At 42.9% G+C, this 23,405-nt stretch overlaps 1 protein-coding gene across 1 annotated transcript in view; it reads left to right on the plus strand.

Moving 5' to 3' along the window:
• Positions 1–23,405, plus strand: part of DNAH9 (dynein axonemal heavy chain 9) — a 419,100-nt gene that overhangs the window by 364,916 nt on the left and 30,779 nt on the right. Inside the window, exons 64-67 of the mRNA XM_075561068.1 lie at positions 789–980; positions 2,147–2,338; positions 8,599–8,769; positions 22,168–22,350. Of these exons, the coding sequence (XP_075417183.1) occupies positions 789–980; positions 2,147–2,338; positions 8,599–8,769; positions 22,168–22,350 (738 nt within the window). The remainder of the gene's footprint in view (positions 1–788; positions 981–2,146; positions 2,339–8,598; positions 8,770–22,167; positions 22,351–23,405) is intronic.

A 23,405-nucleotide genomic window follows, 5' to 3' on the forward strand; every position in this document is an offset into this window, starting at 1 on the left:
TGGCACTTAGCAGCTCAACTCTGAACCCACTGTGCAGCAGTGCTACCAGCATCTTCCTTACAACCTGACCATCACAACTCCCTCACTTTCCTTTTCACCGTCCCTCTTTCATCCCCTCTTTGTGAGACAAATCTTCCCTCCTCCCTTCCTTCTTCCTCCATGGTCCCCTTTGTTCTTGTTGGCTCAGCTCCATCCTCTGGGCATCCCACTCATTTTCTGTGCAGTGGCTGGAGCAGGGGAGGGAGCAGTGTTCTGCTCCTCTGCTGGTTTGCTAGTTCCCATCCTCTGCCTCATTTCCGCAGCTCCCCAGCAGATCAACTGGGGATTTCCAGACACACGGGCAGAAATTACACCTACTGGAATCCATGCCAGGCAAGAAAAGCATGGCAGGAGAGGAAGAAATTTGAGCTGATATTGTGGGAGTCCCCACCCCCAACTCAGTGGAAAGTAATTTTAGTATGACAAGCCTGACACTCCCACGGCTCACTACTCTGCTTTCCATGTGCTTTGTTTGGGAACTTAATTGGCATGTCCATGTGTGCAAATGTTGGTGATAAACCAAGCCCTAAACCAAAATCTAAATGAAAATCCAGTCCCTCTGCAAGTTCACCTTAAGACTCGGCCCCATGGCTCGCCATAGGGAGCCTATCATTTCAGTATAACCCAAATCCTAACTAGGATATGCAATAACATTTCATCCAAACACAAGGCTCAGTCATAACCCACACCCTCGCCTGACCTGGGTAATAGAATCTAGAGCTCACACTGTAGCGATGCTTTCCTTTCAGGACACTCTGGAGATGTGCTCCCGGGAGATGGAGTTCAAGAGCATCCTCTTTGCTCTTTGCTATTTCCATGCGGTGGTCGCAGAGAGACGAAAGTTTGGGTCCCAGGGATGGAACCGCTCTTACCCTTTTAACACCGGGGACCTCACCATCTCTGTGAATGTGCTCTACAACTTCCTAGAGGCCAACGCAAAGGTAAAGGAAATGAGTGTGTGTTGGTGGAATGTACGCAGTCCATGGGTGCAAATGCACTTCCAGAAGGGGCACTTCTCATAAAGAAGATGCAGAAGAAGTGATGGGGTTAACGAACACTGAGTAAGATCTACACCCTACACAATGGCACTTAAAGATGTGAAAAATTAACCAAGTGTCCAACTCTGGGACCAACTCTGAGCATGATGCGGTCAGAGTCAAAGAAGTTCACAAAATCAAACAGATGCCACAGGCCCTTGAGATCCCAACATGAAGTCTTGTCTCCAGGCCCACTAAAACACGCTGTATACATGTACACTACAGGTGGGCTGTGGGTTGTCAGGAAGAGTCCCAACATTTATAGATGGAAGTGCCCATTTAATTGGCTAAGGAGAAAAACTCATCCCGGAATTTGGACACACGACTCATCACACAGGTATGATTTTGCCAGTGCTGAAGAAGAAGACACCTTGATACCACCCATGCCTTTTGTTAGTCTCTGTCTGATATCTCCATAACAACAACGATAACAACAAAATACACTACCAATTGAAACTCTCCTATTTAAACAAATGTTCACGGCATCAAGCGTCTTCTAGTTCCTTGACCAAGTCACATCCTCTTGCCGGTAGGAAAATCAATTAGGATCAGGAAGCCTGAACAATCGCTCTGCTTCCAGTTCCAGGGTCCTGGAAGACCCATCTCCCCGCAACATATGTCCATCCCCTCGTTAGTTTTGCTGCCATAAAGCTTTCCTCAAGTGGTTTCCCATTGAGCTTTGCATGCTTTATTTAATTTCTCTGAATCGATGAAAGGAAGAATGCTAAATAAATGGTAGAAAATTAGAACTGCACCTTGGTCCTTGCTTTCCTCGGTTTGGCTTTTGCCGACTTAAAGGCACAGTAGGCCGTACTAGACTTGATCATCACAGACCATGAAAGTTGGGTAGGCGCTCTGCCTCACATCATCGTTTGATGTAATTCTTCCAGCATTTAGTGAGCTCTCCAAACAAACAAGCCGGACCCTGCTGACACAGAGGGTCCCCAACTGAATCTGACATTGCTCCTGTGCTCGAGAAACAGCCTATGCCATGGCTCGTGTTCTGCCCACACACCAGGCGGGGCATAATGTCTGTGTGTCAGTCTTTCTTCTTTTCCCCTTTCTCTCAGGTCCCCTATGATGATTTACGTTACCTTTTTGGCGAGATCATGTATGGAGGTCATATCACTGATGATTGGGACAGGAGACTCTGCAGAACCTACCTAGAGGAATTCATCCAACCAAAAATGTTAGAAGGAGAACTCTCCCTGGCCCCAGGTTTCCCACTGCCAGGCAACATGGACTACAATGGTTACCATCAGGTAGGCTTGGCTCACTCCCTCTGCATACCTTGATGGTGCCCCCATATGTTGCCCTGTACCACTGGGGGTGCCAATCACAGATGACAGAAGCTCATGTTGCACTGGGGACACTCGCACTGGGCTAGGGATGCTCGTGGTGGACTGGGAGTTTCATACTGGATTAGAGATGCTCATGCTGGGCTGCGGACTTTGATGCTGGACATGACGTTCCCTCGGGACTGGGATGCTCATGCTGAGCTGAGGACACATATCCTAGAATAGTGATGCACGCACTGGGCTGGGGATACGCATGCTGGACAGCGCTTCCAGCCAGAAGCCGGGGAAGAAGGGCATAAAGAACTGAACTTATATCAAATTCGAGTCATAGCCCCAAGTTTACCCTGTTCAAATTGAGAGCTATTGGATTTCTAGCCTCAAATCAATGATAAGTGTTAGCCTTTGGAGGGCTTTTTATTCTTGTTGTTTGGTTCAATAGTTCCACTTGTTGATTTTTTTTCTACAAATAACATCTGGGGCAGTTATTTCGGTTGTTTTCATTCAGGATATTGACCAAATGATCAGGAGCAAAGATTTAACTAAGAAGTTAGCCAGCTTTGGGAAATTTCTAAATATTTTCAGAGGGACACGGTCTTGTGGTCCAGTCACTCCTGCATTCTATTGTCTATTGCTTGCCATGAATGCTAGCGTACCTGCCCGTGTACATAGACAAAGTAAAATGCCCTCCGTGGAGATATTTCTTCTTTTTGCTTTGACTCTTCTTTTTATTATAATTACTCTGACTATTATTTAAATGTTTCTAATATATATGGAGACTACATGAAAGGATAAGAAGAAAACAGATATGGCTTATGATGGCAGATTCCTCATAACATACCACATACAACAAAAGAAAACAAGTGAATCAGAAGGAGATCCCAACTTTGGAGCCCTGCACATCAACACGAAGGCTGAAGAGTCCGATCGTGTCATGCAAAAGAAGAGACAGCACAAAAGCAGTGGGTGTGGAGAAATACAGAGGATCAGTACCCTGGCATCAAACCTGACCAGTGTGGCCATATTGAGAAAAAGCAGTACGCATTCACAGCCAAAGCCCCATCACCTGCTAGTTCTAAGGATGACTACACACACACACACACACACACACACACACATCCAGAACTAGCTAGGTGTGCTCCTCATCCAGATAAAGTTAAGTGAAATCACTGTGCACACACCAACCCGCAATGCTGAAGGCCTTTGGACCTGCAGTGCCCCCCACTGCCTTCAGACACCCCCTCCACATATGATAGATTGTGACAACAATCACTGACCCATCCTCTGCACCAGGGCTCTGTGAAACCCACCCTGAGCAGACATCTACATCAGGGACCCAGAAACAGGGTTACCTGCATCTCCATCAAACCACCTATATTTGGTGCTTACTTATTCACTAAGTCATCTACTACACCAGAAGCCCTTCCTTTGCCTAGCCATCTATTCCAGAACCAACAGACCAATAACACTTACTACTCCATCCGAGCACCGGTTCTGGAGACTCACAGACTGGTGGTATTCCCTCCTTTTCCCAGCCACTACACAGGGTCTCCCAAAACAACAGCATCCACTCATCCACCAAGGTAACCATGCAAGGGACCTGCTGCCTAATGGCACAAACTATGCCCCATGCCACCCTCTAGCAAATAGGAGATACATCCTTTGAGAATATACTCGTAGACGAGTAGGAGCCCCATACCTCACATCCTATATAGCCCCTCCTGCAAACATAGGTTCATGCACACCCACTTCATCTTTTCCCACACAGCCCCACTTGCCCAGGACCAACACCTAACTAATGACCAGTGAGGAGAACACTCCCTGCACCAGGTCATAAGCAATATCAGTCACATCCAACAGGTTATATACCTGCCAAGTGAGGAGCAGGAGACCTTAGGGCTCACATCTAACATACATCCAGCACATGTTCCATACCTAACTAGTTTCTGCACGTCACCTACCAAACCACACCAAACTCACTTCCATGGAGTCTATTCTGACTGATGTAAACCCTATAGGTGAGTTTCAAAGACTGTAGCTCTTCACAGGAGTAGAAAGTCTCGTCTTCTGCCCACAGAGCTGGCTGATGGTTTTGAACTGCAGACTTTGTGACACTGCCACTGGAATTCATTAATGCCACACCTCCTACTTAAATGCCTACTCACCCATTTCTGTAGCACTCTCTCCTAACAAATACAGAGACATCTCTCTCCGACCTCATGATAATTCAACCTTTGGTAGAATTCTAGCACTAAACTCAATGCCTCAGCGAGAGCAGACAATAAGAAATCATTTGAGAGGGAAAAAAACAAAACAAGATAGCTCAAACAAGTATGCTGAATAAAGGGGCTTCCTGAGGAAGAAATGGCAATGGAATGACTTAACAAGACATTCAAAAGATTTATATATAGGAGCCTCAAAGAGATCAAGGAAAACACAGACAAACCGCATAAGAATTCTGGAAAGCAATACAAACACTAAGTGACAAAATAAACAGACAACTAAAAGCCATGCAAAAACAAGTATTAATTTACAGTATTAATAGTAAAATATCAAAAATAGATAACTCTATAGAAGGATATAGAAGTAGAATTAAACCAATGGCTGAATAAATTGATTAAATAAAGGGCAAATAACTGGACACTAATTTTTTTGAGCGTCGGTAAAAACAATGAAGAAGGTCTAAATTATGTGGGACACTATCAAAAGGAAAAAATGTATTCATGATTGAAATTGCATAATAGGAGGGAAATGCAGGGGGAGAGGTAAGAAGTACATAGAGAATTATGGAAGATATATTGGCAGAAATTTTTTCTAAGATTAAGGAAAATGAGAAGACCCCATGAAAGATAAGACCGCAAAAGAAACTCACTGATACATATCATAATCAACTTTCCAAAACCATAAACAAAGAAAGAATTCTAGGAAAACGAAACTTCAACTACAAAGGGACACTAATAAGACTAAGCACTGATTTTCTCAGCAGAAACCATGGAAGCAAGAAGGCAATGGAATGATAGCTAGATATGGATATATACATATAGACTCTGAAAGGAAATGTTAAAAACAACCAACAATCATACATTCAAATAAATTGTCTTTCAAATACAATGATAAAGATAGGGCATTCCTAGATAAACGTAAATTAAGGGGATCTGTAAAAACCAGACCAGTCTTAAAAAAATATTAAAGGAAATCTTCTGGACAAGCAACATTCTTAGATGAAGACATGTGACAACAACACCTAGAAACCAATCCATGTTTTCAAAAATCCTACAAAGCAAAATAGAGTTGCAAAACTAAAAATAGAGAACTAGAAATGTCGAACTATAAACCTAGCTCCCAAACAAAAAGGGATGAGAATAAAATGGTGCAGTTAAAGAACTTCCATATGGAGAGGGAGTCAAGGAAAGACGATACAACAGACTATTTTAAACATAGGAAGATAAAGGCAAATTTCAGAGTGACTATACAAAATTTATAAATATACTCACCAAAATAAAGGAGAAAATAAGACTCACCAACATAAAATCAACAGCAATGAAATAAATTAAAAGAAACAAAAATATTTCAGCATACACACACAGCAGTTTGTTAACACCACACACACCCAAAAAAGCATTAAAAACTTACACCAGTAAATTCATGTCTATTTTTTTCAAGACAAAATTTCATTTATTTGTCATTAGAAATAAATATTTCACAATATATAATTACATATTGTTTTGTGATTAATCACTATGCTTTAATTATGTTCAATTTGTAACAATGAAAATACCTCCTATATATCAGATATTTACATGATGATTCATAACAGTAGCAAAATGACTGTTATGAAGTAGCAATGAAAATAATTTTATGGTTGGGTCACCACAACATGAGGAACTACATTAAAGAGTCACAACATTAGGAAGGTTGAGAACCACTGTTCTAAAGGAATTCTAAAGGAAGATCTTTTTCCACAGCTTCTACTTCCTTATTTCTTAAAGATCTGTATGTGTCTTGGCATCAATTTTACTTGATCTTGATTGTTTTATTTCTTGTACACCTCAGATGAAATTTGCTTAATATACACCCTATGCTTGTTTTGCCTTATTAACATAAATAACACAACCCTCTTCCAAATCATGTCTATTATTAATTACATTGAATGTACATGTAAGTGGTTTAAATGAATACATATAATTTCTAATGTAGTTCTTTTCCTTTGTTTTATATAGGTGGAAAATTACACTTATTAATCTACAAATGTTGACAACCAAAATGCCCATTAGTGGAAGTATGGATAAATAAGATTTCATATAAAACACAGTGAAATACTTTTAAGATAATTTTTAAAATACTTTTTAATTTCTTGATTTTAAGCATGCATAACAGAACTCTTGCTACAAATTTAAAATAGTTACTGGTTATACTCAACTACCCCTGTACATTTCTAAGACTGAAATCTTCACAGGAGTGGAAATCCTCAACCTCCTCCCGAGGAGTAGCTCATAGTTTCAAACTGCTGACCCAACACATATTACATTTCACCAAAGGCTTCCTTATACTAGTCAAAAGGACATGAAATATGAAGTTAAATTTTTGTAATTGAGGAAATTTAAAAGAGTGGGTTGTGAGAATCATCTGAGCCAAGGAAATGGAATGGACAGGAAGAAATTAAGACTTTTAAAGGAAATAAAGAGTGTTTAACAACACATTCTAAAGACTTTCCTCACCTGGAACTTATTAGAAATGCAAATTCTCGGTCCTACCACAGAAATCCCGATTCTGAAATTAGAAATGGAGTCCAGGCTTGCAGGTGATTCTGATTCACAATGAGACTTGAAGATCATTGTTGGATAACGTGACTTAATTTGTTAACCTCATTAATTTAATATAGAGGTATGGCTATTTTTTTCAGTGTGGAGTTCTAGCTAATTATGTACAACGTATTTCAGAAAGTTGTTTTACCGAGAGTCAGAGAGAAAACTTTCAATCTCCTCTGACACAAACAGAGCTAAAAACAGAGCGTGCAAGTGTTGATTACAGTGTGTCAACTTTTCACTCTTGGTGACAGTAATGCTCCATTCAGACCTTAGTGATTGAGCGCTTTGAAGGATGTGATGTGAAATATATGTAAAACAGGGATTGTTTGTTTATCTAAGGAAAACAAACATTGACTTTTGATGAACTCATGGGTACTTACTGTACGTGGCTCCAGCCATGGAAGATATCTCAAATAGCAAGTAGCAATATAATAATACGTGTTGGGTGTTTAACATGGCAGTTGTTTTCACTTTCAATATTTTTCTAATTTCTTCAAAATTCCTAACAATTTTAAGTTATGCTTAAAATAGGTTAAAGAGCCTATGTACATGTATTAAGGACTTTAAAAAAGCAACTTCTCGAAAATATTAAAATGTCCACCTAGCACAGTCAAAAAAAAAAAGACTTTAAAACTTTACCAAGAAAATGAAACAATTCACAGGAGGTTGGTGTGAGTGATGGACATGTTGAGTAAGAAGAATCCTTAAGGAAACCTGTCTGGTTCTCCATTTTGATCAAAGATTCTGTAGAAGAATCCAGACCACAAAAGGGGCAGGTCAAATAGTAGGGGGAGAAAGGAATGTCAAGGTGAAAAGGTTGAAGCATAGAAAAGCTTAAGCACAAATAACAAGTAGATATCAGTCTTGGTGAAGAACAATGAGATGTCATACTTCCATCTGCAGGAGGAAGAATCTACCAAGGAGCAGTAAGAAGGGTGGGGTTGGAGATCTTATCTAAGCTTCCTGAAAAATAAAATGATAAGATGAATGTGGGCATCTGGGGATGCCAAGGGAGTACTGGAGAAAGTGTGCGCTCACATGTAGGCAGCATGCTGAAGTCTGACTCCCTGGGTGGTGGAAACATTTATGATGCACGATCACTAACTGAGAGAGTATTAGCTCGGCTCCATCCAAACAGTGGTTGGAAGAAGAGCCTCCTGATCTACTTTTGAAAGCTCTGGCATTAAAAACTCTGTGGAGCACAGTTCCACTGAGACACACACACATGGGGTTGCCAGGAGTTGGAGTGGAACAATTGATATGAGGAAACTCTTTTAGATTGGCCTATCTGGAGGGCCAAAGAGACACGGCAGCCTGGGACCTGGTCTGGTCACTGACTGTCCTTCACAGGACAAGAAATATGGGTGATGGGAGCAACACCTGGGTTTTTTCTGAGTGCTTCCTCCCTTGATTTTTCAGTACATTGATGCCAAGCTGCCTCCAGAGTCTCCCTATCTTTATGGCCTCCACCCAAATGCAGAGATTGGCTTCTTGACCCAAACCTCAGAGAAGCTCTTCCGCACTGTGTTAGAGCTGCAGCCTCGGAACAGCCATGCTGGAGATGGAGCAGGAGCCACAAGAGAAGAAAAGGTGTGTGGAGTTGTGGTCTGGGGTCATTCAGAGAGCCCAAGTGTGGTGGATGGAAACTTTCTCCTCCTGGCTCTCTGGGCACGTGTGCATGCCTTGCTTAGCACACAGTGGACCCTGCGTGGATCCAGGAGCCCCTCGCCCTTCCCTCAGACAGGTCACCACACCGGTCATCTGCTTTGTGTCACGAGAAGTCCCTGCCATTTGTGTTGGCAGCTTGCTTTGCCTGTCCAACCAAAGTCGTGCTTTTTTTGGCTCCCCAGACTTGTCTGCAAAAGGGAAGAGCAGAGCTGGGCCATGGCTGGTTTGGGAACCTTATCACTGACTCCACCACCCCAAAATCTAAGGGATGATGGGCGGGGAGCTGCTCCCAAACTCTTCCACTTATATTCTACCAACTAGATGTTCCTTTTAATCAGTACTCTCATGTTCAAAGTGAAAATCCCATCTCTCTGTGTACATGGGCTTTTAGTCAGTGAATCTCTTAACACACAGCTAGGTGCGAAAGAATCCAGCATTTGTTGAAAGCCAGGAATGTAGTGGGGATTGAATCCACCCAGAGGCATCTTGGAAGATGGGCCAAGTGATCTCTTTTTGAAAACTCACTCATGAACAACACTGGAGCACATTTCCCTTGGTATATTGAAGTCGCTATTGTTGGCCCACCTGGAATAGAAAACTAGAACAGGTTGAAGTGTGGGTTTCAGAACAACCGGAAGACAATTGGAGGCCCTACAGAAAAGAAAGAGGATAACAAAGGAAAACTTCTCAGTGAAAAATATCCCCACATTGAGTATATTCAACCTCCTTTTTTTTTACCTCCACTAACCCATGATTCTACCAAGATTCCTTTCTCTAGACTTCCTTGGATTTAGAAGGAAATGACTGTGTAGTTGGGCTGGAAGGCTGTGGTTATCAAATGTCTAGGCTGCAATCTGACGAATACTAAAGAATTTGGACTTTTGTTTAGAGGTATAAAGTGGTGTCATTAGAAGAGTAGTTCTCGCATTTTAATCTGCCAGAGCCTGGGCAAAGTCGCCTGGAAGTCTGATGTTTAGATTCAGGGATGTGCATGCTGACTGATTGTGAAGCAGACTGTACTTAGAGAAAGCTGCTGTGAATTGCATTACTCAGCTCATCCCAGTACGTCATTTACCAGCTATACTTTGAGACTACGGGGAGGAGAAAATTTTATATTCTGTAGAATACAAACTACCCAGAATGAAAATTATTCCGCATTCTAAAAATGAAAAGAGATAGCAGACTGTGTTAATAAGACTAATCTACAAACCAAGAGTTTGTAGGAAAAAAATCCATGACATTTCCCACTTTTCCACAAACTTTTTGAAGCCCTTGGTTGTCTCTGAGTGGCACAAACAGTTAAGTGTCTGACAACTAGCTAAAAGGTTGGCCATTTGAATCCACCTGCGGTGATCATTTCTTTTAGAAGAATTAATAACAGACTAGTCCGAAGGAGTTGGAGATTAAGGATGTCCAGATGATGCCACTCTTCCAAGAGGTTGTTCTTCTCCGTTTCCCTCCCACTCCTCCTTGAGTATATTCCCTCTAATCCCTGGGTTCTGAAAGTCAGAGCACTGCCCCAGAGAAACTCATATAACTTCAAGGAAATGTCTCACATGGTGGTTGATGCTGTTCAATCCAAAAATTTTTTAATCAATTTATTGGGGAGTCATACAACTCTTACCACAATCCATCCACCCATCCATTGTGTCAAGCACATTTGCACATTTGTTGCCATCATCATTCTCGAAACATTTGTTTCTACTTGAGCCCTTTGTATCAGTTTCTCCTTTTTTCCCTCCCTCCGCAGCCCTCCCTCCCTCATGAACCCTTGATAATTTATCTTTATTTTTTATGTTTTACACTGTCCGATAATTCCCTTCACCCACTTTTCTGTTGTCTATCCTCCTTGGAAGGGGTTATAGGTAAATCTTTGTTATAGGTTCCCCCTTCTCCCCCACCTTCCCCTTCCCTTCCTGGTATGGCTACACTCACTATGGGTCCTGAAGGGTTTATCTGTTCTGGATTTCCTGTGTACATGCTCTGGTCTAGCCAGATTTTTTAGGTTGAATTGGGATCACTGGGGGGAAGGAAGCATGAAAGAACTACAGGAAAGTTGTATGTTTCCTCAGGGCTATACTGCACGCTGACTGACTCATCTCCTCCCTGTGACCCTTCTATAAGGGAATTATGCCCAGTTGCCTACAGATGGGCTTTGGGTCTCAACTTCGCATTGCCCCTCATGCACAATGATATTGTTTTTTTTTGTTCTGGGTCTTTGATGCCTGATACCTAATCCTATCAACACCTCATGACCACACAGGCTGGTGTGCTTCCTCCATGTGGGCTTTGTTGGTTCTAAGCTAGATGGCTGCTTGTTTTAAAGACCCCAGATGCTATAGTTTTTTATAGCCAGGCACCACATTTGCTTTCTTCACATTTGCTTATGGACCTGCTTTGTCTTCAGTGATCGTGTTGGAAAGGTGAGCATCATGGAATGCCAGGTTAATAGAACAAAGTGTTCTTGCATTGAAGGTGTACTTGAGTAGAGGCCCAATGTTCATCTGCTACCTTAATACTAAACCAATTAATATATGTACATAGATCTATTCCCCACTTGTTATATATTAATATATTTACATATGAACATGCCTGTATTTAGACTTCTATAAATACCCTTTGCTTCCTAGTTCTTTCCTCTATTTCCTTTTACTTTCCTCTTGTCCCACTATCATGTTCAGCCTTCATTTGGGTTTCAGTAATTTCTCTTGGTTACATTGCCCTTGATCAAGCCCTACCAGACATCCTACACCCTCCTCGCCATTTATTTTCAATCATTTGTTCCCTTGTCCCTGGGTTTGTTAACACCTACCTCCTTTCCCCCACATTCCCCCACTCCCATGTCCCCACCCCCCCCCTGGATCTATTGTCCATTGTTTTCTCCTCTAGATTGTTAGCCCACCTATCTTATCTAGAGAGCCATGCAGAGATAATAATAAACACAAAAACAAAACAGAGCAAAGCAAAGCAACAAAAGAAAACAAAACCAATGACCAAAAAAGAGAAAAGCCTACAAATCGTTCAATGTCTGTTTGTTGACTTTTAGGAGTGTATTCCGGTCAGTCTGATGGGGTGCCACACCCTGGCCCCAAAGTCTATTTTTGGTATTTCCCAGGGACTTCACTCCTCTGCTCCTCTTGCTGTTCTGTTGCACGCCCTTAGTGTTTTGCCTTTGTGTGGGGTCAGATCAGGCATAATTCCTGCACTGTGTCTCCAGTGGTGTCTCCCATAGTGCTATAGTGGTTCAGTGAGAGACGTCCTGTCTCATGGTGGGGCCGGACTTATGGTCCTCTCTGTGCATTGGCTGCTCTGAGCAGTTATATCATCCTCTGGACTTGGTGGGCCCGGATATGCTTCACTCTCTCTCCCTCCCCCTTCATTTGCTCCTGTGTACTCAGATCAGACGTGTCCCTCTCCCTGAGCTGTAGTTTCAGTGCTGTCCCCTGAAGTGATTTCTTCTGGGGTGGGGGATGGGGTGTGGAGGGGTCCTGTTCATGTAGTTCGGATTGGGGTCAGCCCCTCAGACCTCTCTATTGATTTCCCGCTTTACCAGTATGTTACATTCACATCTTGAAGCACCAGGTTGAAGGCTGATCCCTCTTTCCCTATGGAGATATAAACAACAGCCTCCTCTTAGGTGGGCTGATGCCCTATTTCCATGCTACTCATGTCTTTTTTCCCCCTCCTTTTTAGTTAGTTACCATATGTATCCCTGGATTTGGTCTGACCCCTACCATACTACCTAGACCTCACCCCAGGAATGTATGTATATAGTAGCTTTTTCCCTTTTGCATTTTGAAGCTTACTTCAGTGGACTCATGGTGTACTCATTATGCAAATGAACTGTACACATGTGAGATTAGTTGAAGGGCAGAACGATAAATGGCTCAGTGAGACTTGCTTCTCTCACTCTTACTCTTTGTTCATCGTACCAGTGTGCGACTGCCTTGCTTGTTCTGTGCTGCCATTTGCAAGCTACACTACCTGTGGGACACCTAACCCATGGACTGTGTTGCTGTAACTGGCGGTTCCTTCAAGTCTTGCTTCTCCACACTATGGGGACTGCCGGACCCTGTCATCTGACTAACTGTTGGTGACCTGCTTGCTGTTTGCTGCCTGTGGCCGGACAGCTTGAATTGCTCCACAGAGTATTACCCAGTGGCCCGCAAGACTCGAAGGACTGCCAGTGTACTAGCTGTCTCATGGGAGTGAGTAGCACTGAGCCATTTGTACTGCTTTATAGATTAACTGTTTATTTCTTATGTTATCTATCTATATAAATATATATAACTTTATTAGTGTCTTGGTTTTGTTTCTCTAGAGAACCCTGTCTAACACAACATACAATGCATGTCATCTTTAATCCTCACATTAAACCTTGAGGAGAAAAGTAAAGAGTTGTGTGGGTGCTTTCGATTGTGACTATGCTTCCTATAATCTGTTTACTACCCTGTTATACTTCCTTCGAGTTCTAAAGACTCTTTGAAACCAAACCAAAAGCAAATCCACTGCTTTTGAGTCAGTTCCAACTCATTTATATCCCTAAATAGGACAGAATGAAGTTGCTTCTTAGGGTTTCCAAGAATCTAAATCTTGGAATATAAATCAGGAGCAGGCAGCCTCATCTTTCTCCCAAGGAGTGATTGATAGGTTTGAACCACTGACCGTGTGATTAGTAGCCCAATAATTAGCTCACAGCACCATCAGGGGGTCCTTGTGAAACCAAACCCACTACCCACTGTCATCAAATCAATTCTGACTCATAGCAACCCTATACAGAGTTCCCAAGGCAGAAAATCCTTACAGGAGCAGATAGACTCCCCTTTCTCCTGTGCAGCTATTGATGGGTTTGACCCACAGAACTTATGGTCAGCAGGCCAACACTGTGTTAGGCTGGATAGACTAGAGAAACAAATGCAGAGACACACATATGTGCATAAGAAAGAGCAATTTAATTTATACAATTAAAGAGCAATTGAATACTGAGAAAATATCCCAGTCCAGATCAAGTCCCTAAGTCCGTTATCAGCCCATATGTCCAATACCAATCTATAAATTCCTCTTCAGACTCATGCAACACATACAAGGACACCAAATGCCGGAAGATCACAGCAAGTGAGTGGAAATTCTTGCACTGGCATAGGGTCACATGGCCCCTCCAGCTCGGGGCACTAGCTTGGCTCCATGTGTCTTTTCAACTGCAATGTCTCCCAGGAAGACCAGTCCAAAATTCTAAGGCCAGGCAAAGGTGAACCAAATGCAAAGTCCTGAGCCAGAAGCCAAAAATGTCCAAAAGTCATAAGCAGTGCTTTACCAAAGCACACTCAGGAAACAGGTGCGAGTGTTCTGGGTAATGTGTGTCAGAACTTGACAGTGGTCCCAGCATATATACCCGCCCAAGGGGAAAAAAGGATGGTGTCCTAATTAAGTCAACATTCTGATAAAGTAGTCATCATGATGCTCCCAAGGGAACAAGGAGTCTGACTTGGTTCACACACCCAACTAAAATCAGGTCTTTATTCCACCCTAATCCTGCCCATTAGTACATTATAGAGTGCTCCCCAAAATGGGATTGTAGACACAGGCATAGAGTCTAGAATTATAATACATCATATACAGGAATTATGGCTAGAAGGGCCATAGTCACTGATTACAAGTACCACTCAAAGACAGTCTTTGTAATTTGCTTGTGAAAGGTCATGGCCACGAGAGCCTGCAGTTCAGTTCCACTCTGCACACGTGGGGTGCCAGGAGTCAGAAGAGATAGGACACCAATTCACACAATATGGATCATAGATTGAGGATTCTCTGGTCAGGGTTCAAACAGGTTTCTGGCTCTTGTCATGTCCTTATCTAAAGGACCCCTGGTGATACTGTATGGGTAAGAATTTAACTGCTAACCCCAAGCTGAGTGGTTAAAATCCACCAATTGCTCAGTAGGGGAAATTTGAGGTTATCTGCTCCCATAAAGATTGTGTTAGGGAGGGTCCTCTAGAGAAACAAAACCAGAACACTTATGATTATGTATAAGATGATAATTTTATACAGTGAGAAGGCCTATCACAACTAATTAGTTCACACAGCATGACAGAGGTCTCGGTTAAACTTACTTTTGTGAAACTGTTAATATACTGGAAGTTCTTCAGCTCACGTGAGCTGCTGGGTCCAAGGGAAAGGAATTAGACAGTGCAGTCTTCCCTCAGGAAAGGCAGGCAGAGTCTGTCAGCGGGCAGCAAACAGCAGGGTAGGTCAGCAACAGTCAGTAGCTTGAGAGCTTAGAGAAGCAGGCCCAAGTGGGAATGCAAACTCAAGAGCACCACAACAGGATCCACCAGCTTCAAGCTCAAGCAATGTACAAACCAGCAGCATGGCGAAGCAGGTTTTGAAAGAGTCTCAAATTCTAGCAACATGATCCACGGGTTGGCTTGGCCCACAGGTAGTGTAGCACATGGGTTGAGGCAGAGAACTAGTTAAAGCAGCAGCATACTGGTCCAATAACCAGAGAGTAAGAGAGAGATTGGAGGCCAGCTGTCTTTATTTATTTCAGCCATCCTCCAATCAAGCTGCGACCTGATTCAACTCCACCCACAATGGCCTAGTTGGCACAATAAACATAACTATCACAGTGACTTACAGCCTTGGAAACCTTCCGTAGGTTGCTGTGAGTCGGAATGGTGGGTGACGGGTCTCCAACAATTTCAAGAAATAGCATAGCTGAGAGACAGACAAATTCAGGAACATACTCATTGTGGTCACCTGTCATACATGGCACCTATTTTGTGGGACACCAACATGGATGTCTGTCAGAAACTTAAGAGAGAGGCAAAGAGCTAAGGCCCAGAGAGTGGGTATTATTAACTTGAAAATGACCCAAACATTGCACACTCCCTACGTGCTCACAAACTAGTGTCCCCATCTCTACAGAAGGGCATCTGAGAAATATGGTCCATAGCTGGGGAGCCATACACCCAGGAAAGAGAGAAAAGCTGCTGGGAGCAGGCTTTCAAAAGTTCTCACCCAGCTTGGGTTTGCTGTCTCGGGAATTAAGGGCCACTTGATTATCTCAGTATAGGCCAACGATCTCTTTTCAGAAAATGAATCTGTAATTAATCAGCATGGATACCTGGCATATAGTTTAGAGCCCATTGCAGAAACTAAATTTACAGATGACTGAGCAGAAATCTCTCAGACACAGCTGCAGATACAGACAACATTGGCCTTATGAGTTGAAACTTTCCAGAGCCTTGTGCTACAGAGCACACTTCTTACTAGAATCAGCGTTTCTCAACCTGTGGGTTGTGACCCCTTTGGGGGTCAAACAACCCTTTCACAGGAGTCACCAATTCATAACAGTAGCAAAATGACAGTGATGAAGTAGCAACAAAAATAATTTTATGGTCAGGAGGTCACCACAACATGAGGAACTGTATTACAGGATCACGGCTTTAGGAAGGTTGAGAGCCACTGGACTAGATGAAACCAGAAACTTAAAAGAGTTTTCAAATCCAGAAGTGAAGGTAACGGGCAATGGTGAGCAGCAGCCTGGGAGCTTTTTTGGCAATTGCTAGAAGTCTCTGGTAGTTCCACTCATGGTCCCCCTAATCCAGGAAATCCACAGATGGGGCCCAGCCAGGAAGATTCCCTAAATGGGGTTTCTTTCCCGGCATACCAGAAGGCCTCCAGAGTGTCCAAGACCTGGTTGCCGAGATGTTTCCAGGAATCAAGGTCCGGTGCTATCTGCCCCAGTTTCAAGGACAGAGGAAAGGTTGATTCAAGAAACACTTACATTCGTTTCTTCACTCACAGCGTGTTTTGCTACCTACTTGCAAACTGCCAAGGTTCAATGAAAATCAAGCAAGTTACATACATTATGTGGGAAAAGTGGGTTTAAAATGACCACGGGAAGGGATTAGCCGGTTTTGCAATGAATACAGGATACAATTGATGCTCTAAACATGTGACAAAAAAGGCAGGTTTTGCAATGATTGTAGGAAATTAGACCACAATTCCCAGAAGACTCATGCCTAGCCTTTCCAGATCACCACCCCCTGAGTGCCCTGAATGGGGAAGGCTTCCTTCCTGGCTACCTAATCTTAATGGCCTTGCTTACCACCCTCCCGGGTTGAAACATTTCTGATTAACCTTAAAGGAGATTTTTACTACAAGGGAAAGCGTCCAAATTTCAGATTTTTAACAACTAAACGTTAAATTGTCTTATATGTCCAGTCTTTGGATTAACAATGGGCTCTCTCACCCCCTCCATCACTGGGTTGCACACCTTTCCTGTTGTCCTGATGAGGTAGCCGCCTCTTCCGTTTTCCCTTCAGCATTAGATTTCTTTAGTTGACAACTGGTTAGTCATTTGGAGGGAAACTAATTTCTTTTTATTATTATTATTAACAAACCCTTGTGTCAAGGGCTGACTTTTAATAGATCACAGCGAGGGAGCTGCTCTGCTACATACGAAACCCAGACCCAAGAAACTGATTTCTTTAGTTGACAGCTGGTTAGTCATTTGGAGAGAAACTGAGCAGGTTCCGTTACTCTTTACAGTTCAAATGGCCCAAACATTTCAATGTAAACTAGGAAAAGTGCTGGAAGAAAACTAGGGTGGATATCTTTGTGATCTTACAAGAGGAAAGTCTTATAAGATCTTTTTATATTGTTAAGTCATAATCTATAAGAAAAAGACTGACAAGTTTAACTTCTCTTACATTTTCAATTACCTGCCCCAAACACCATGGACTTTTTTACAGCACAGATACAAGGCAGCGGGTCGAATTTGCTAACATACCAGCAGTCCTTCTATCTGGGGAGAAGGACGAGGAGCTCAGAGAGAAAGGGAAGAGGGTGGGAAAGAAGGGACATAAAAGAATCATAGAAAATACAAAAGGCCAAAAAATAATAAAAGCTTCTTAACGCCACTCATAACTTAATGAAGTTGAGTGACATACCTTCCACTTAAGGATAAAGATTTTAAAGTGTGATAATATTTACAGGCAAGAGCATAAGAAAGCAGTCATTCTTGTCTCTGTTGGTAGAGTTTTGAATTATAGGACAACTTGACACCAGACACCGAAACATTCTAATCATTCATTTTCTTTTCCGCAAAATAATGTTTCTAGGAATTCAAACCTATTTCCCCTAGAAAGTGGGGAATAGGTGGGTTTGGGAAGCACTGAAAGTGCACAGATCTGGGGTATATTTATATATCTTTATTGCAGGAAGTAATAATATATGGCAATAAAAAGTAGTGAGCATACCAAACATCCTTGAATGAGAGACTGACTCTATTACTGAATAGGTTTGAAAGGATAAGGCTAGCAAAGGGCTGTATCTGGCTTTCTTTTTTAAGTGAAAAAAGTAAGCTGCAAGGGTTGTTTGTAGTGATGAAAGAGGTGGGAAAGAAGGACAGGATGGAGGGGAGGAGAGAAGATAGGGGGAAAGTAAAGAAAGAAATAAACAGAACCTAGATGAACGGGATGATGGATGATGAATAGAGTTGTGTACGCTAATGAACATCTGGAGGAATAAAAAAAATGAAGACTTTTTTAAAACTGTTTTGTTTATTTCTGTTTCTCTCTTTGAGGAAAAGAGGCAAGACTGAGAGAGCATTTTGCTTCCAATATAATATATTTCTCTATGTTCAGACAAGAGCTCTGGTGGCATTCTCAGATAAGCAACACGCAAGGTTGGTGGTTCAAACCCACTGGCCGCTCCAAGGGAAAAAGATGAGGCTGTGTGCACCTTCAAATTTTTACAGCCTTGGAAACCCTGCAGAGGTTACCAGGAGTCAGAATTGACTAGACACCAGTGGGTGGGTAATATCTAGATGTTTTATATTAAGCATGACCTGTGTTTCCTATAAGAGGAAGGAGGGGGAAAAAAGACAAGACACAGAGGTGTTCCCTGATAAAAATAAAATGGAATGCATTCCTTGGAACTCACTCCACTTGGGTACTCCCTGAGCTAAAAGAGGGGGTTGGGGTGCTATATATGTCTATGGACTTGCTCCCTCCCTGATGGTCTTCTCTCTCCTTGGCCCTGATGGGTGATGGGTGACCAAAGTGGGAGCAATGCCAGCTAACTATCTTTTCACTCCTATGTGAGTAATGTCTAAATGACAGCTCACTGATACACGACTTTCTTCAAACTCAACTCCAGAGTTAGAAATATGAGATCATTTCTGCCATTTGTCTTCTACCCAAGCAGCTACTTGCCCGTTCCATTAAAACCCACCCCAGCTTTCGCTATCACAGCACTGGAGACCCATTTGTGAAACAGTGGTGAGTTTTTACTTCCTTTCCCCCCCCCCTCCGCCTGTAACATCAGCTCTTTTCCTAGAGAATGGTACACTATGTTAACAATACAAAGCAAGGTGAATAGTAATCAACCTCTGTATTTAGATATCTTCCCAACCTACAGAGGCTGCCACATTCATAAGCTCCTTTGATTTGATTTCACAACAGCGCTAGGAGCTGGGGAGAGGAGGCAGGTGGGAGAAAAGGCTCTGAGAAACTTTGGGCGATGAGAACATTGAGGCCTAAATGACTTGGCTAAACCCATTCAGGATTCGCTGGTTACAAACAACACAGTGCAACTCAGCTGAACTAGGAAAGCACTAGCTCACTGCGTCAAAGGACTTGCCTAAGAGGGAAGCAGAGGAGTCTGTGGTTCTAGGGAGGAAGGACAGTGAACTGGATTTTTCAGGCAACCATCCTCTCAGTGACTCCAATCACCTCCTGCCGTTGAGTTCCAGACTTGTGATTCAAATATTAAAATGCCAGAGACAGAGATTATATTGGTCTGACCTGCATGAGAGATGGGTTGGGCCCTTCCACCGACTGTCGCACAAAACAGATAATTTCACAAACTTAAGGGTTGCACTGAGGAGCCCTGGGAGTAGTGGTTATGACCACAAGGTCAGCAAAGCAAACCCCCCAGCTCCTCCGTGGGAGCAAAAATGAGACTTTCTTTTCCCATAAAGAGTTAACAGTCTTGAAAGCCCTCAGAGGCAGCTCTGCCCTGGCATAGAAGGTTGCCATGGATCTGAATCAACTCGATAGCTTTGAATTTGGGGTTTGAGTAGGTGGGAGGTTGGTAACTCTACAAAGTTAGCAGCTCGCACCTACCAGCCACTATGCTGCAGGAAGAAGCCGTCTACACCCATTCATATTTACAACCTCAGAAACCCCGTGTAGTGTTGCTATGGGTCCACATTGACCCAATGGCCATGTTGACGAGGACTTTCAGAAGCCAGCAAAGTCAAGTCAGTTCCAACTCTGGCACGTCCCATTGCGTGTCAGAGTAGAACCATGCTGTGTAAGGTTTTCAGTTGCTAGTTTTTTAGTAGATTCTCAGACCTTCCCTACATGGCCCTTCTGGGTGAACTTGAAACTCTTGGTTAGTAATCAAGCTCATAAACTACTTGGTGGTTCGGTGGTGGAACTCTCCCACCAGGAAACCTTGATCCCATTTCCAGCCAATGTACCTCATGCACAACCACCACTGTGTCAGTGGAGGCTTCGATGTTACTATGATGATGAACAGGGCTCAGTGGTGCCTCCAGATGGGGACAGAGGAGGAAGAAAAGCCTGCACATCTGCCTTCAAATGCACAAGGTCCACTTTACCACCCATCAAGGGAACCATGTAGGACCAAGCAACGTTTATTTCATTGCACATGTTGATGAACAACATTTTCACAGAAAAAGGAGCCTGTTCATAGGAGGAGGAGAAATAAAGAGTTGATCAAAAGGTACTGATAACTAGGTTTTCCAGTTCATTCACGTACAGGTTTATGACAAACAAAGCATGTGTAGGCATGTTCCTGTGATCAGTGGATGGCTGAAGACAAGTTCTCTCAGTAATACATTTGTCTCGACACAGTGGCTGCAACAATGGGCTGAAACATGACAACAATTGTGAGGGTGGCAGAGGACTGGGCAGGGGTTATTCTGTTGTCACTATGGATCTCAACTGACTCTGTGGCACCTAGTGACAGCAGTCTCATCAGGGGGACTCCAGTTTCTTCTGAGGAGCTCTGTGGGGCCAGGGAAAGTCAAGGTCAACTCAGAAGCTTATGGCAACTGTTTGGGAGGAGCTCAGAGGGGTAAACATCTTGACAGGTATTCTCAAATGACATAGGGCAATCATGGGGGGTGGTCAAAAAGGAGGTTCTAGGACATTGAAAGCTGCATGGGTGAAAAGGAAAGTTGCGCCTGCTCATTCTCTTGGGGTAGCAAGGGCTGTCCTATGAGAATTTTGTTGGGAGACCTTACCTTACCCATCTTTCAACGTTGACCTTGCTCATTCAGATTTCTTTTTGGTCTCAAAACTCAAAGAAATATGATTTGAGTCCCCCAAAGAAGCCAAAGCTCCTATTTTAATGTGGTATAAATCAATGCATACAGAATTCTTCAAGGAAAGTATAGAATGATGGGGACATCACCTTGAGCTAGAAGTCATGTTAAGGAGCAACAGCTTCATACTTTGATATTTTGTTTAATAAAGAGGCCTATGATTTGGCTCAGTCCCTTTTTAGATTATTTTTTTAACCTGATAGATCGTGAACAGACAATGCCAACAGAGGTCTACAAGAGACTTCAGGAAGTGCTGACTCCACCCCTGCTCACCTGTTCTCACTTTCTTGACCTCCTGCATCCCTCTCATAGTCCACACTGGTTCTCTTTCTCTCTCTCTGCTGAAGACCTCCTGAGCTTAATCATTTTCTCCAACGTGTCATTCTCATCCACCAAGGGCTTGTACCAAAGTAACTCAATATCCTCTGCCTCGAGTCCAGTGTTCCACTAAGGATACTCTGGTGGTGCTAGCTGACCGTGTGTTTGGTAAGAGGGGTCAAAGGTTGAGAGAACTTAATAATCCATGGGGATGTCACTTTCAGAATCCAAGAGGAGAAATCATAAAAACCCTATGGAAATTCATAGCTGACTATATTTTTAATACCTTCAGTTTCACTAAGGACAAATTCTACCTTATACCTTCATTGTTCAATTCCCACAGCTAATTGAGTCAATCTATTATCTTTTTAACTCTCAATTTCTGGAGAGGCAACTGTATTTATCTTTGCAAGATGGTCAAACGAGTCTCAGGGAGCTTCACACTCTGCAGGGAGGCAGTCTGATGACCAGTCCTCAGCACCCAGCTGGCTTTGACAGTCGGGCAAGAGGGTGAACTGGCAATGCAGGAGTAGCGATGCCAGGTGAGAGGTGATGGGCATCATTAGTGCCATACTGCAGTAGGGTGCTGTCTTCTGGAGCATTTAACCTCTTCTCATCTCTGTGTGTCCTTCTGGGGACAGGTCAAGGCCCTCTTGGAAGAAATATTGGAGCGGGTAACGGATGAGTTTAACATCCCAGAACTGATGGCCAAAGTGGAGGAGCGCACCCCCTACATTGTGGTGGCCTTCCAGGAGTGTGAACGGATGAACATCCTCACCAGAGAGCTGCAGCGCTCCCTCCGAGAGTTGGACCTGGGCTTAAAGGTGGGTGAAGTCTTAAGGGAGAGAGGTATGGCCAGAGGACACTGCTGAACCTCCCTAAGGAGATATGGGGACCTGCGAGTTTGATAACAGTTATCTGACAGAAAGCTCAACATCCAAGACTACCCCTTACAAACTCGATCTGGGTGAGCTGAAAAGAGTCTAAGAGGCATCACTTAGGAAGACTGAAACTAGAGCGACCTGGGGAGGAGTGAAATGGGCCTGGAAGGTTGACCCAAGGATCTGAGATGCCAGTAAGTTCTACTCCGAATGCCAAAGAGAGAAAATGTAACAACCTGGTGTCTTCTAAGGACACAGGTGAAATCGCTTTCACGGAAGGGACAGTGTATGCTGGTTAAGAGTGCGGGTTCTAATTCCATCACTCACTCTGTGATCCTAAAGTCACTTAAATCTCACTGGGTCCGTTTTTTAACTTGTAAAATGGGGATAATAATTAAGCCTCTGGCAGATTCCCTCTAGACACAAACAAGGGACGCAAACAACTTTATTATGAGACCACGATTGTTATACACTATTACTGATCATGGTGGATCAAACCATGGAATTATATGATATTTGGTCGGGTGACCTCCCTCTGGACCCAACTAGAATTTGCTCTAGGCTCAAATATTTCTCTCTTCTTGCACAACAGAAATTACTTCTCTGGATTTTAAAATATTTTTGTTAGTGTTTTCTTTCTTACTCTTTATTTTTATCTTTATATTATTATTGTTGTTTTCTTCTTTCTGTCTCTTTTTTAATTGTTTCTGTTGGCTTTCCTAGTTTATGAATCATAGAAGAACTGGATGTATACAGACTATACCTGGTGCAATGGTTTATGGGGAATGTGAGGGGTAGGGGTAAGAAGGGGGAGCAAACAATGAATGCGGGGGGCGGGGAGGGAGCATTAGAACTGATAGTGATGGTATATATACAACTCTTTTTAAAAGCAGTTTAACTATGGAAGTGCATGATATATGAATATTACTTCCTAAAAAAAGAAAAAGGGAACAAAACTTGACCTATGGTAACCATGGGTGAAGGAGAAAGAGTCTTTG

Source organism: Tenrec ecaudatus, chromosome 10, assembly GCF_050624435.1.
Source record: "Tenrec ecaudatus isolate mTenEca1 chromosome 10, mTenEca1.hap1, whole genome shotgun sequence".
NCBI lineage: Eukaryota > Metazoa > Chordata > Mammalia > Afrosoricida > Tenrecidae > Tenrec > Tenrec ecaudatus.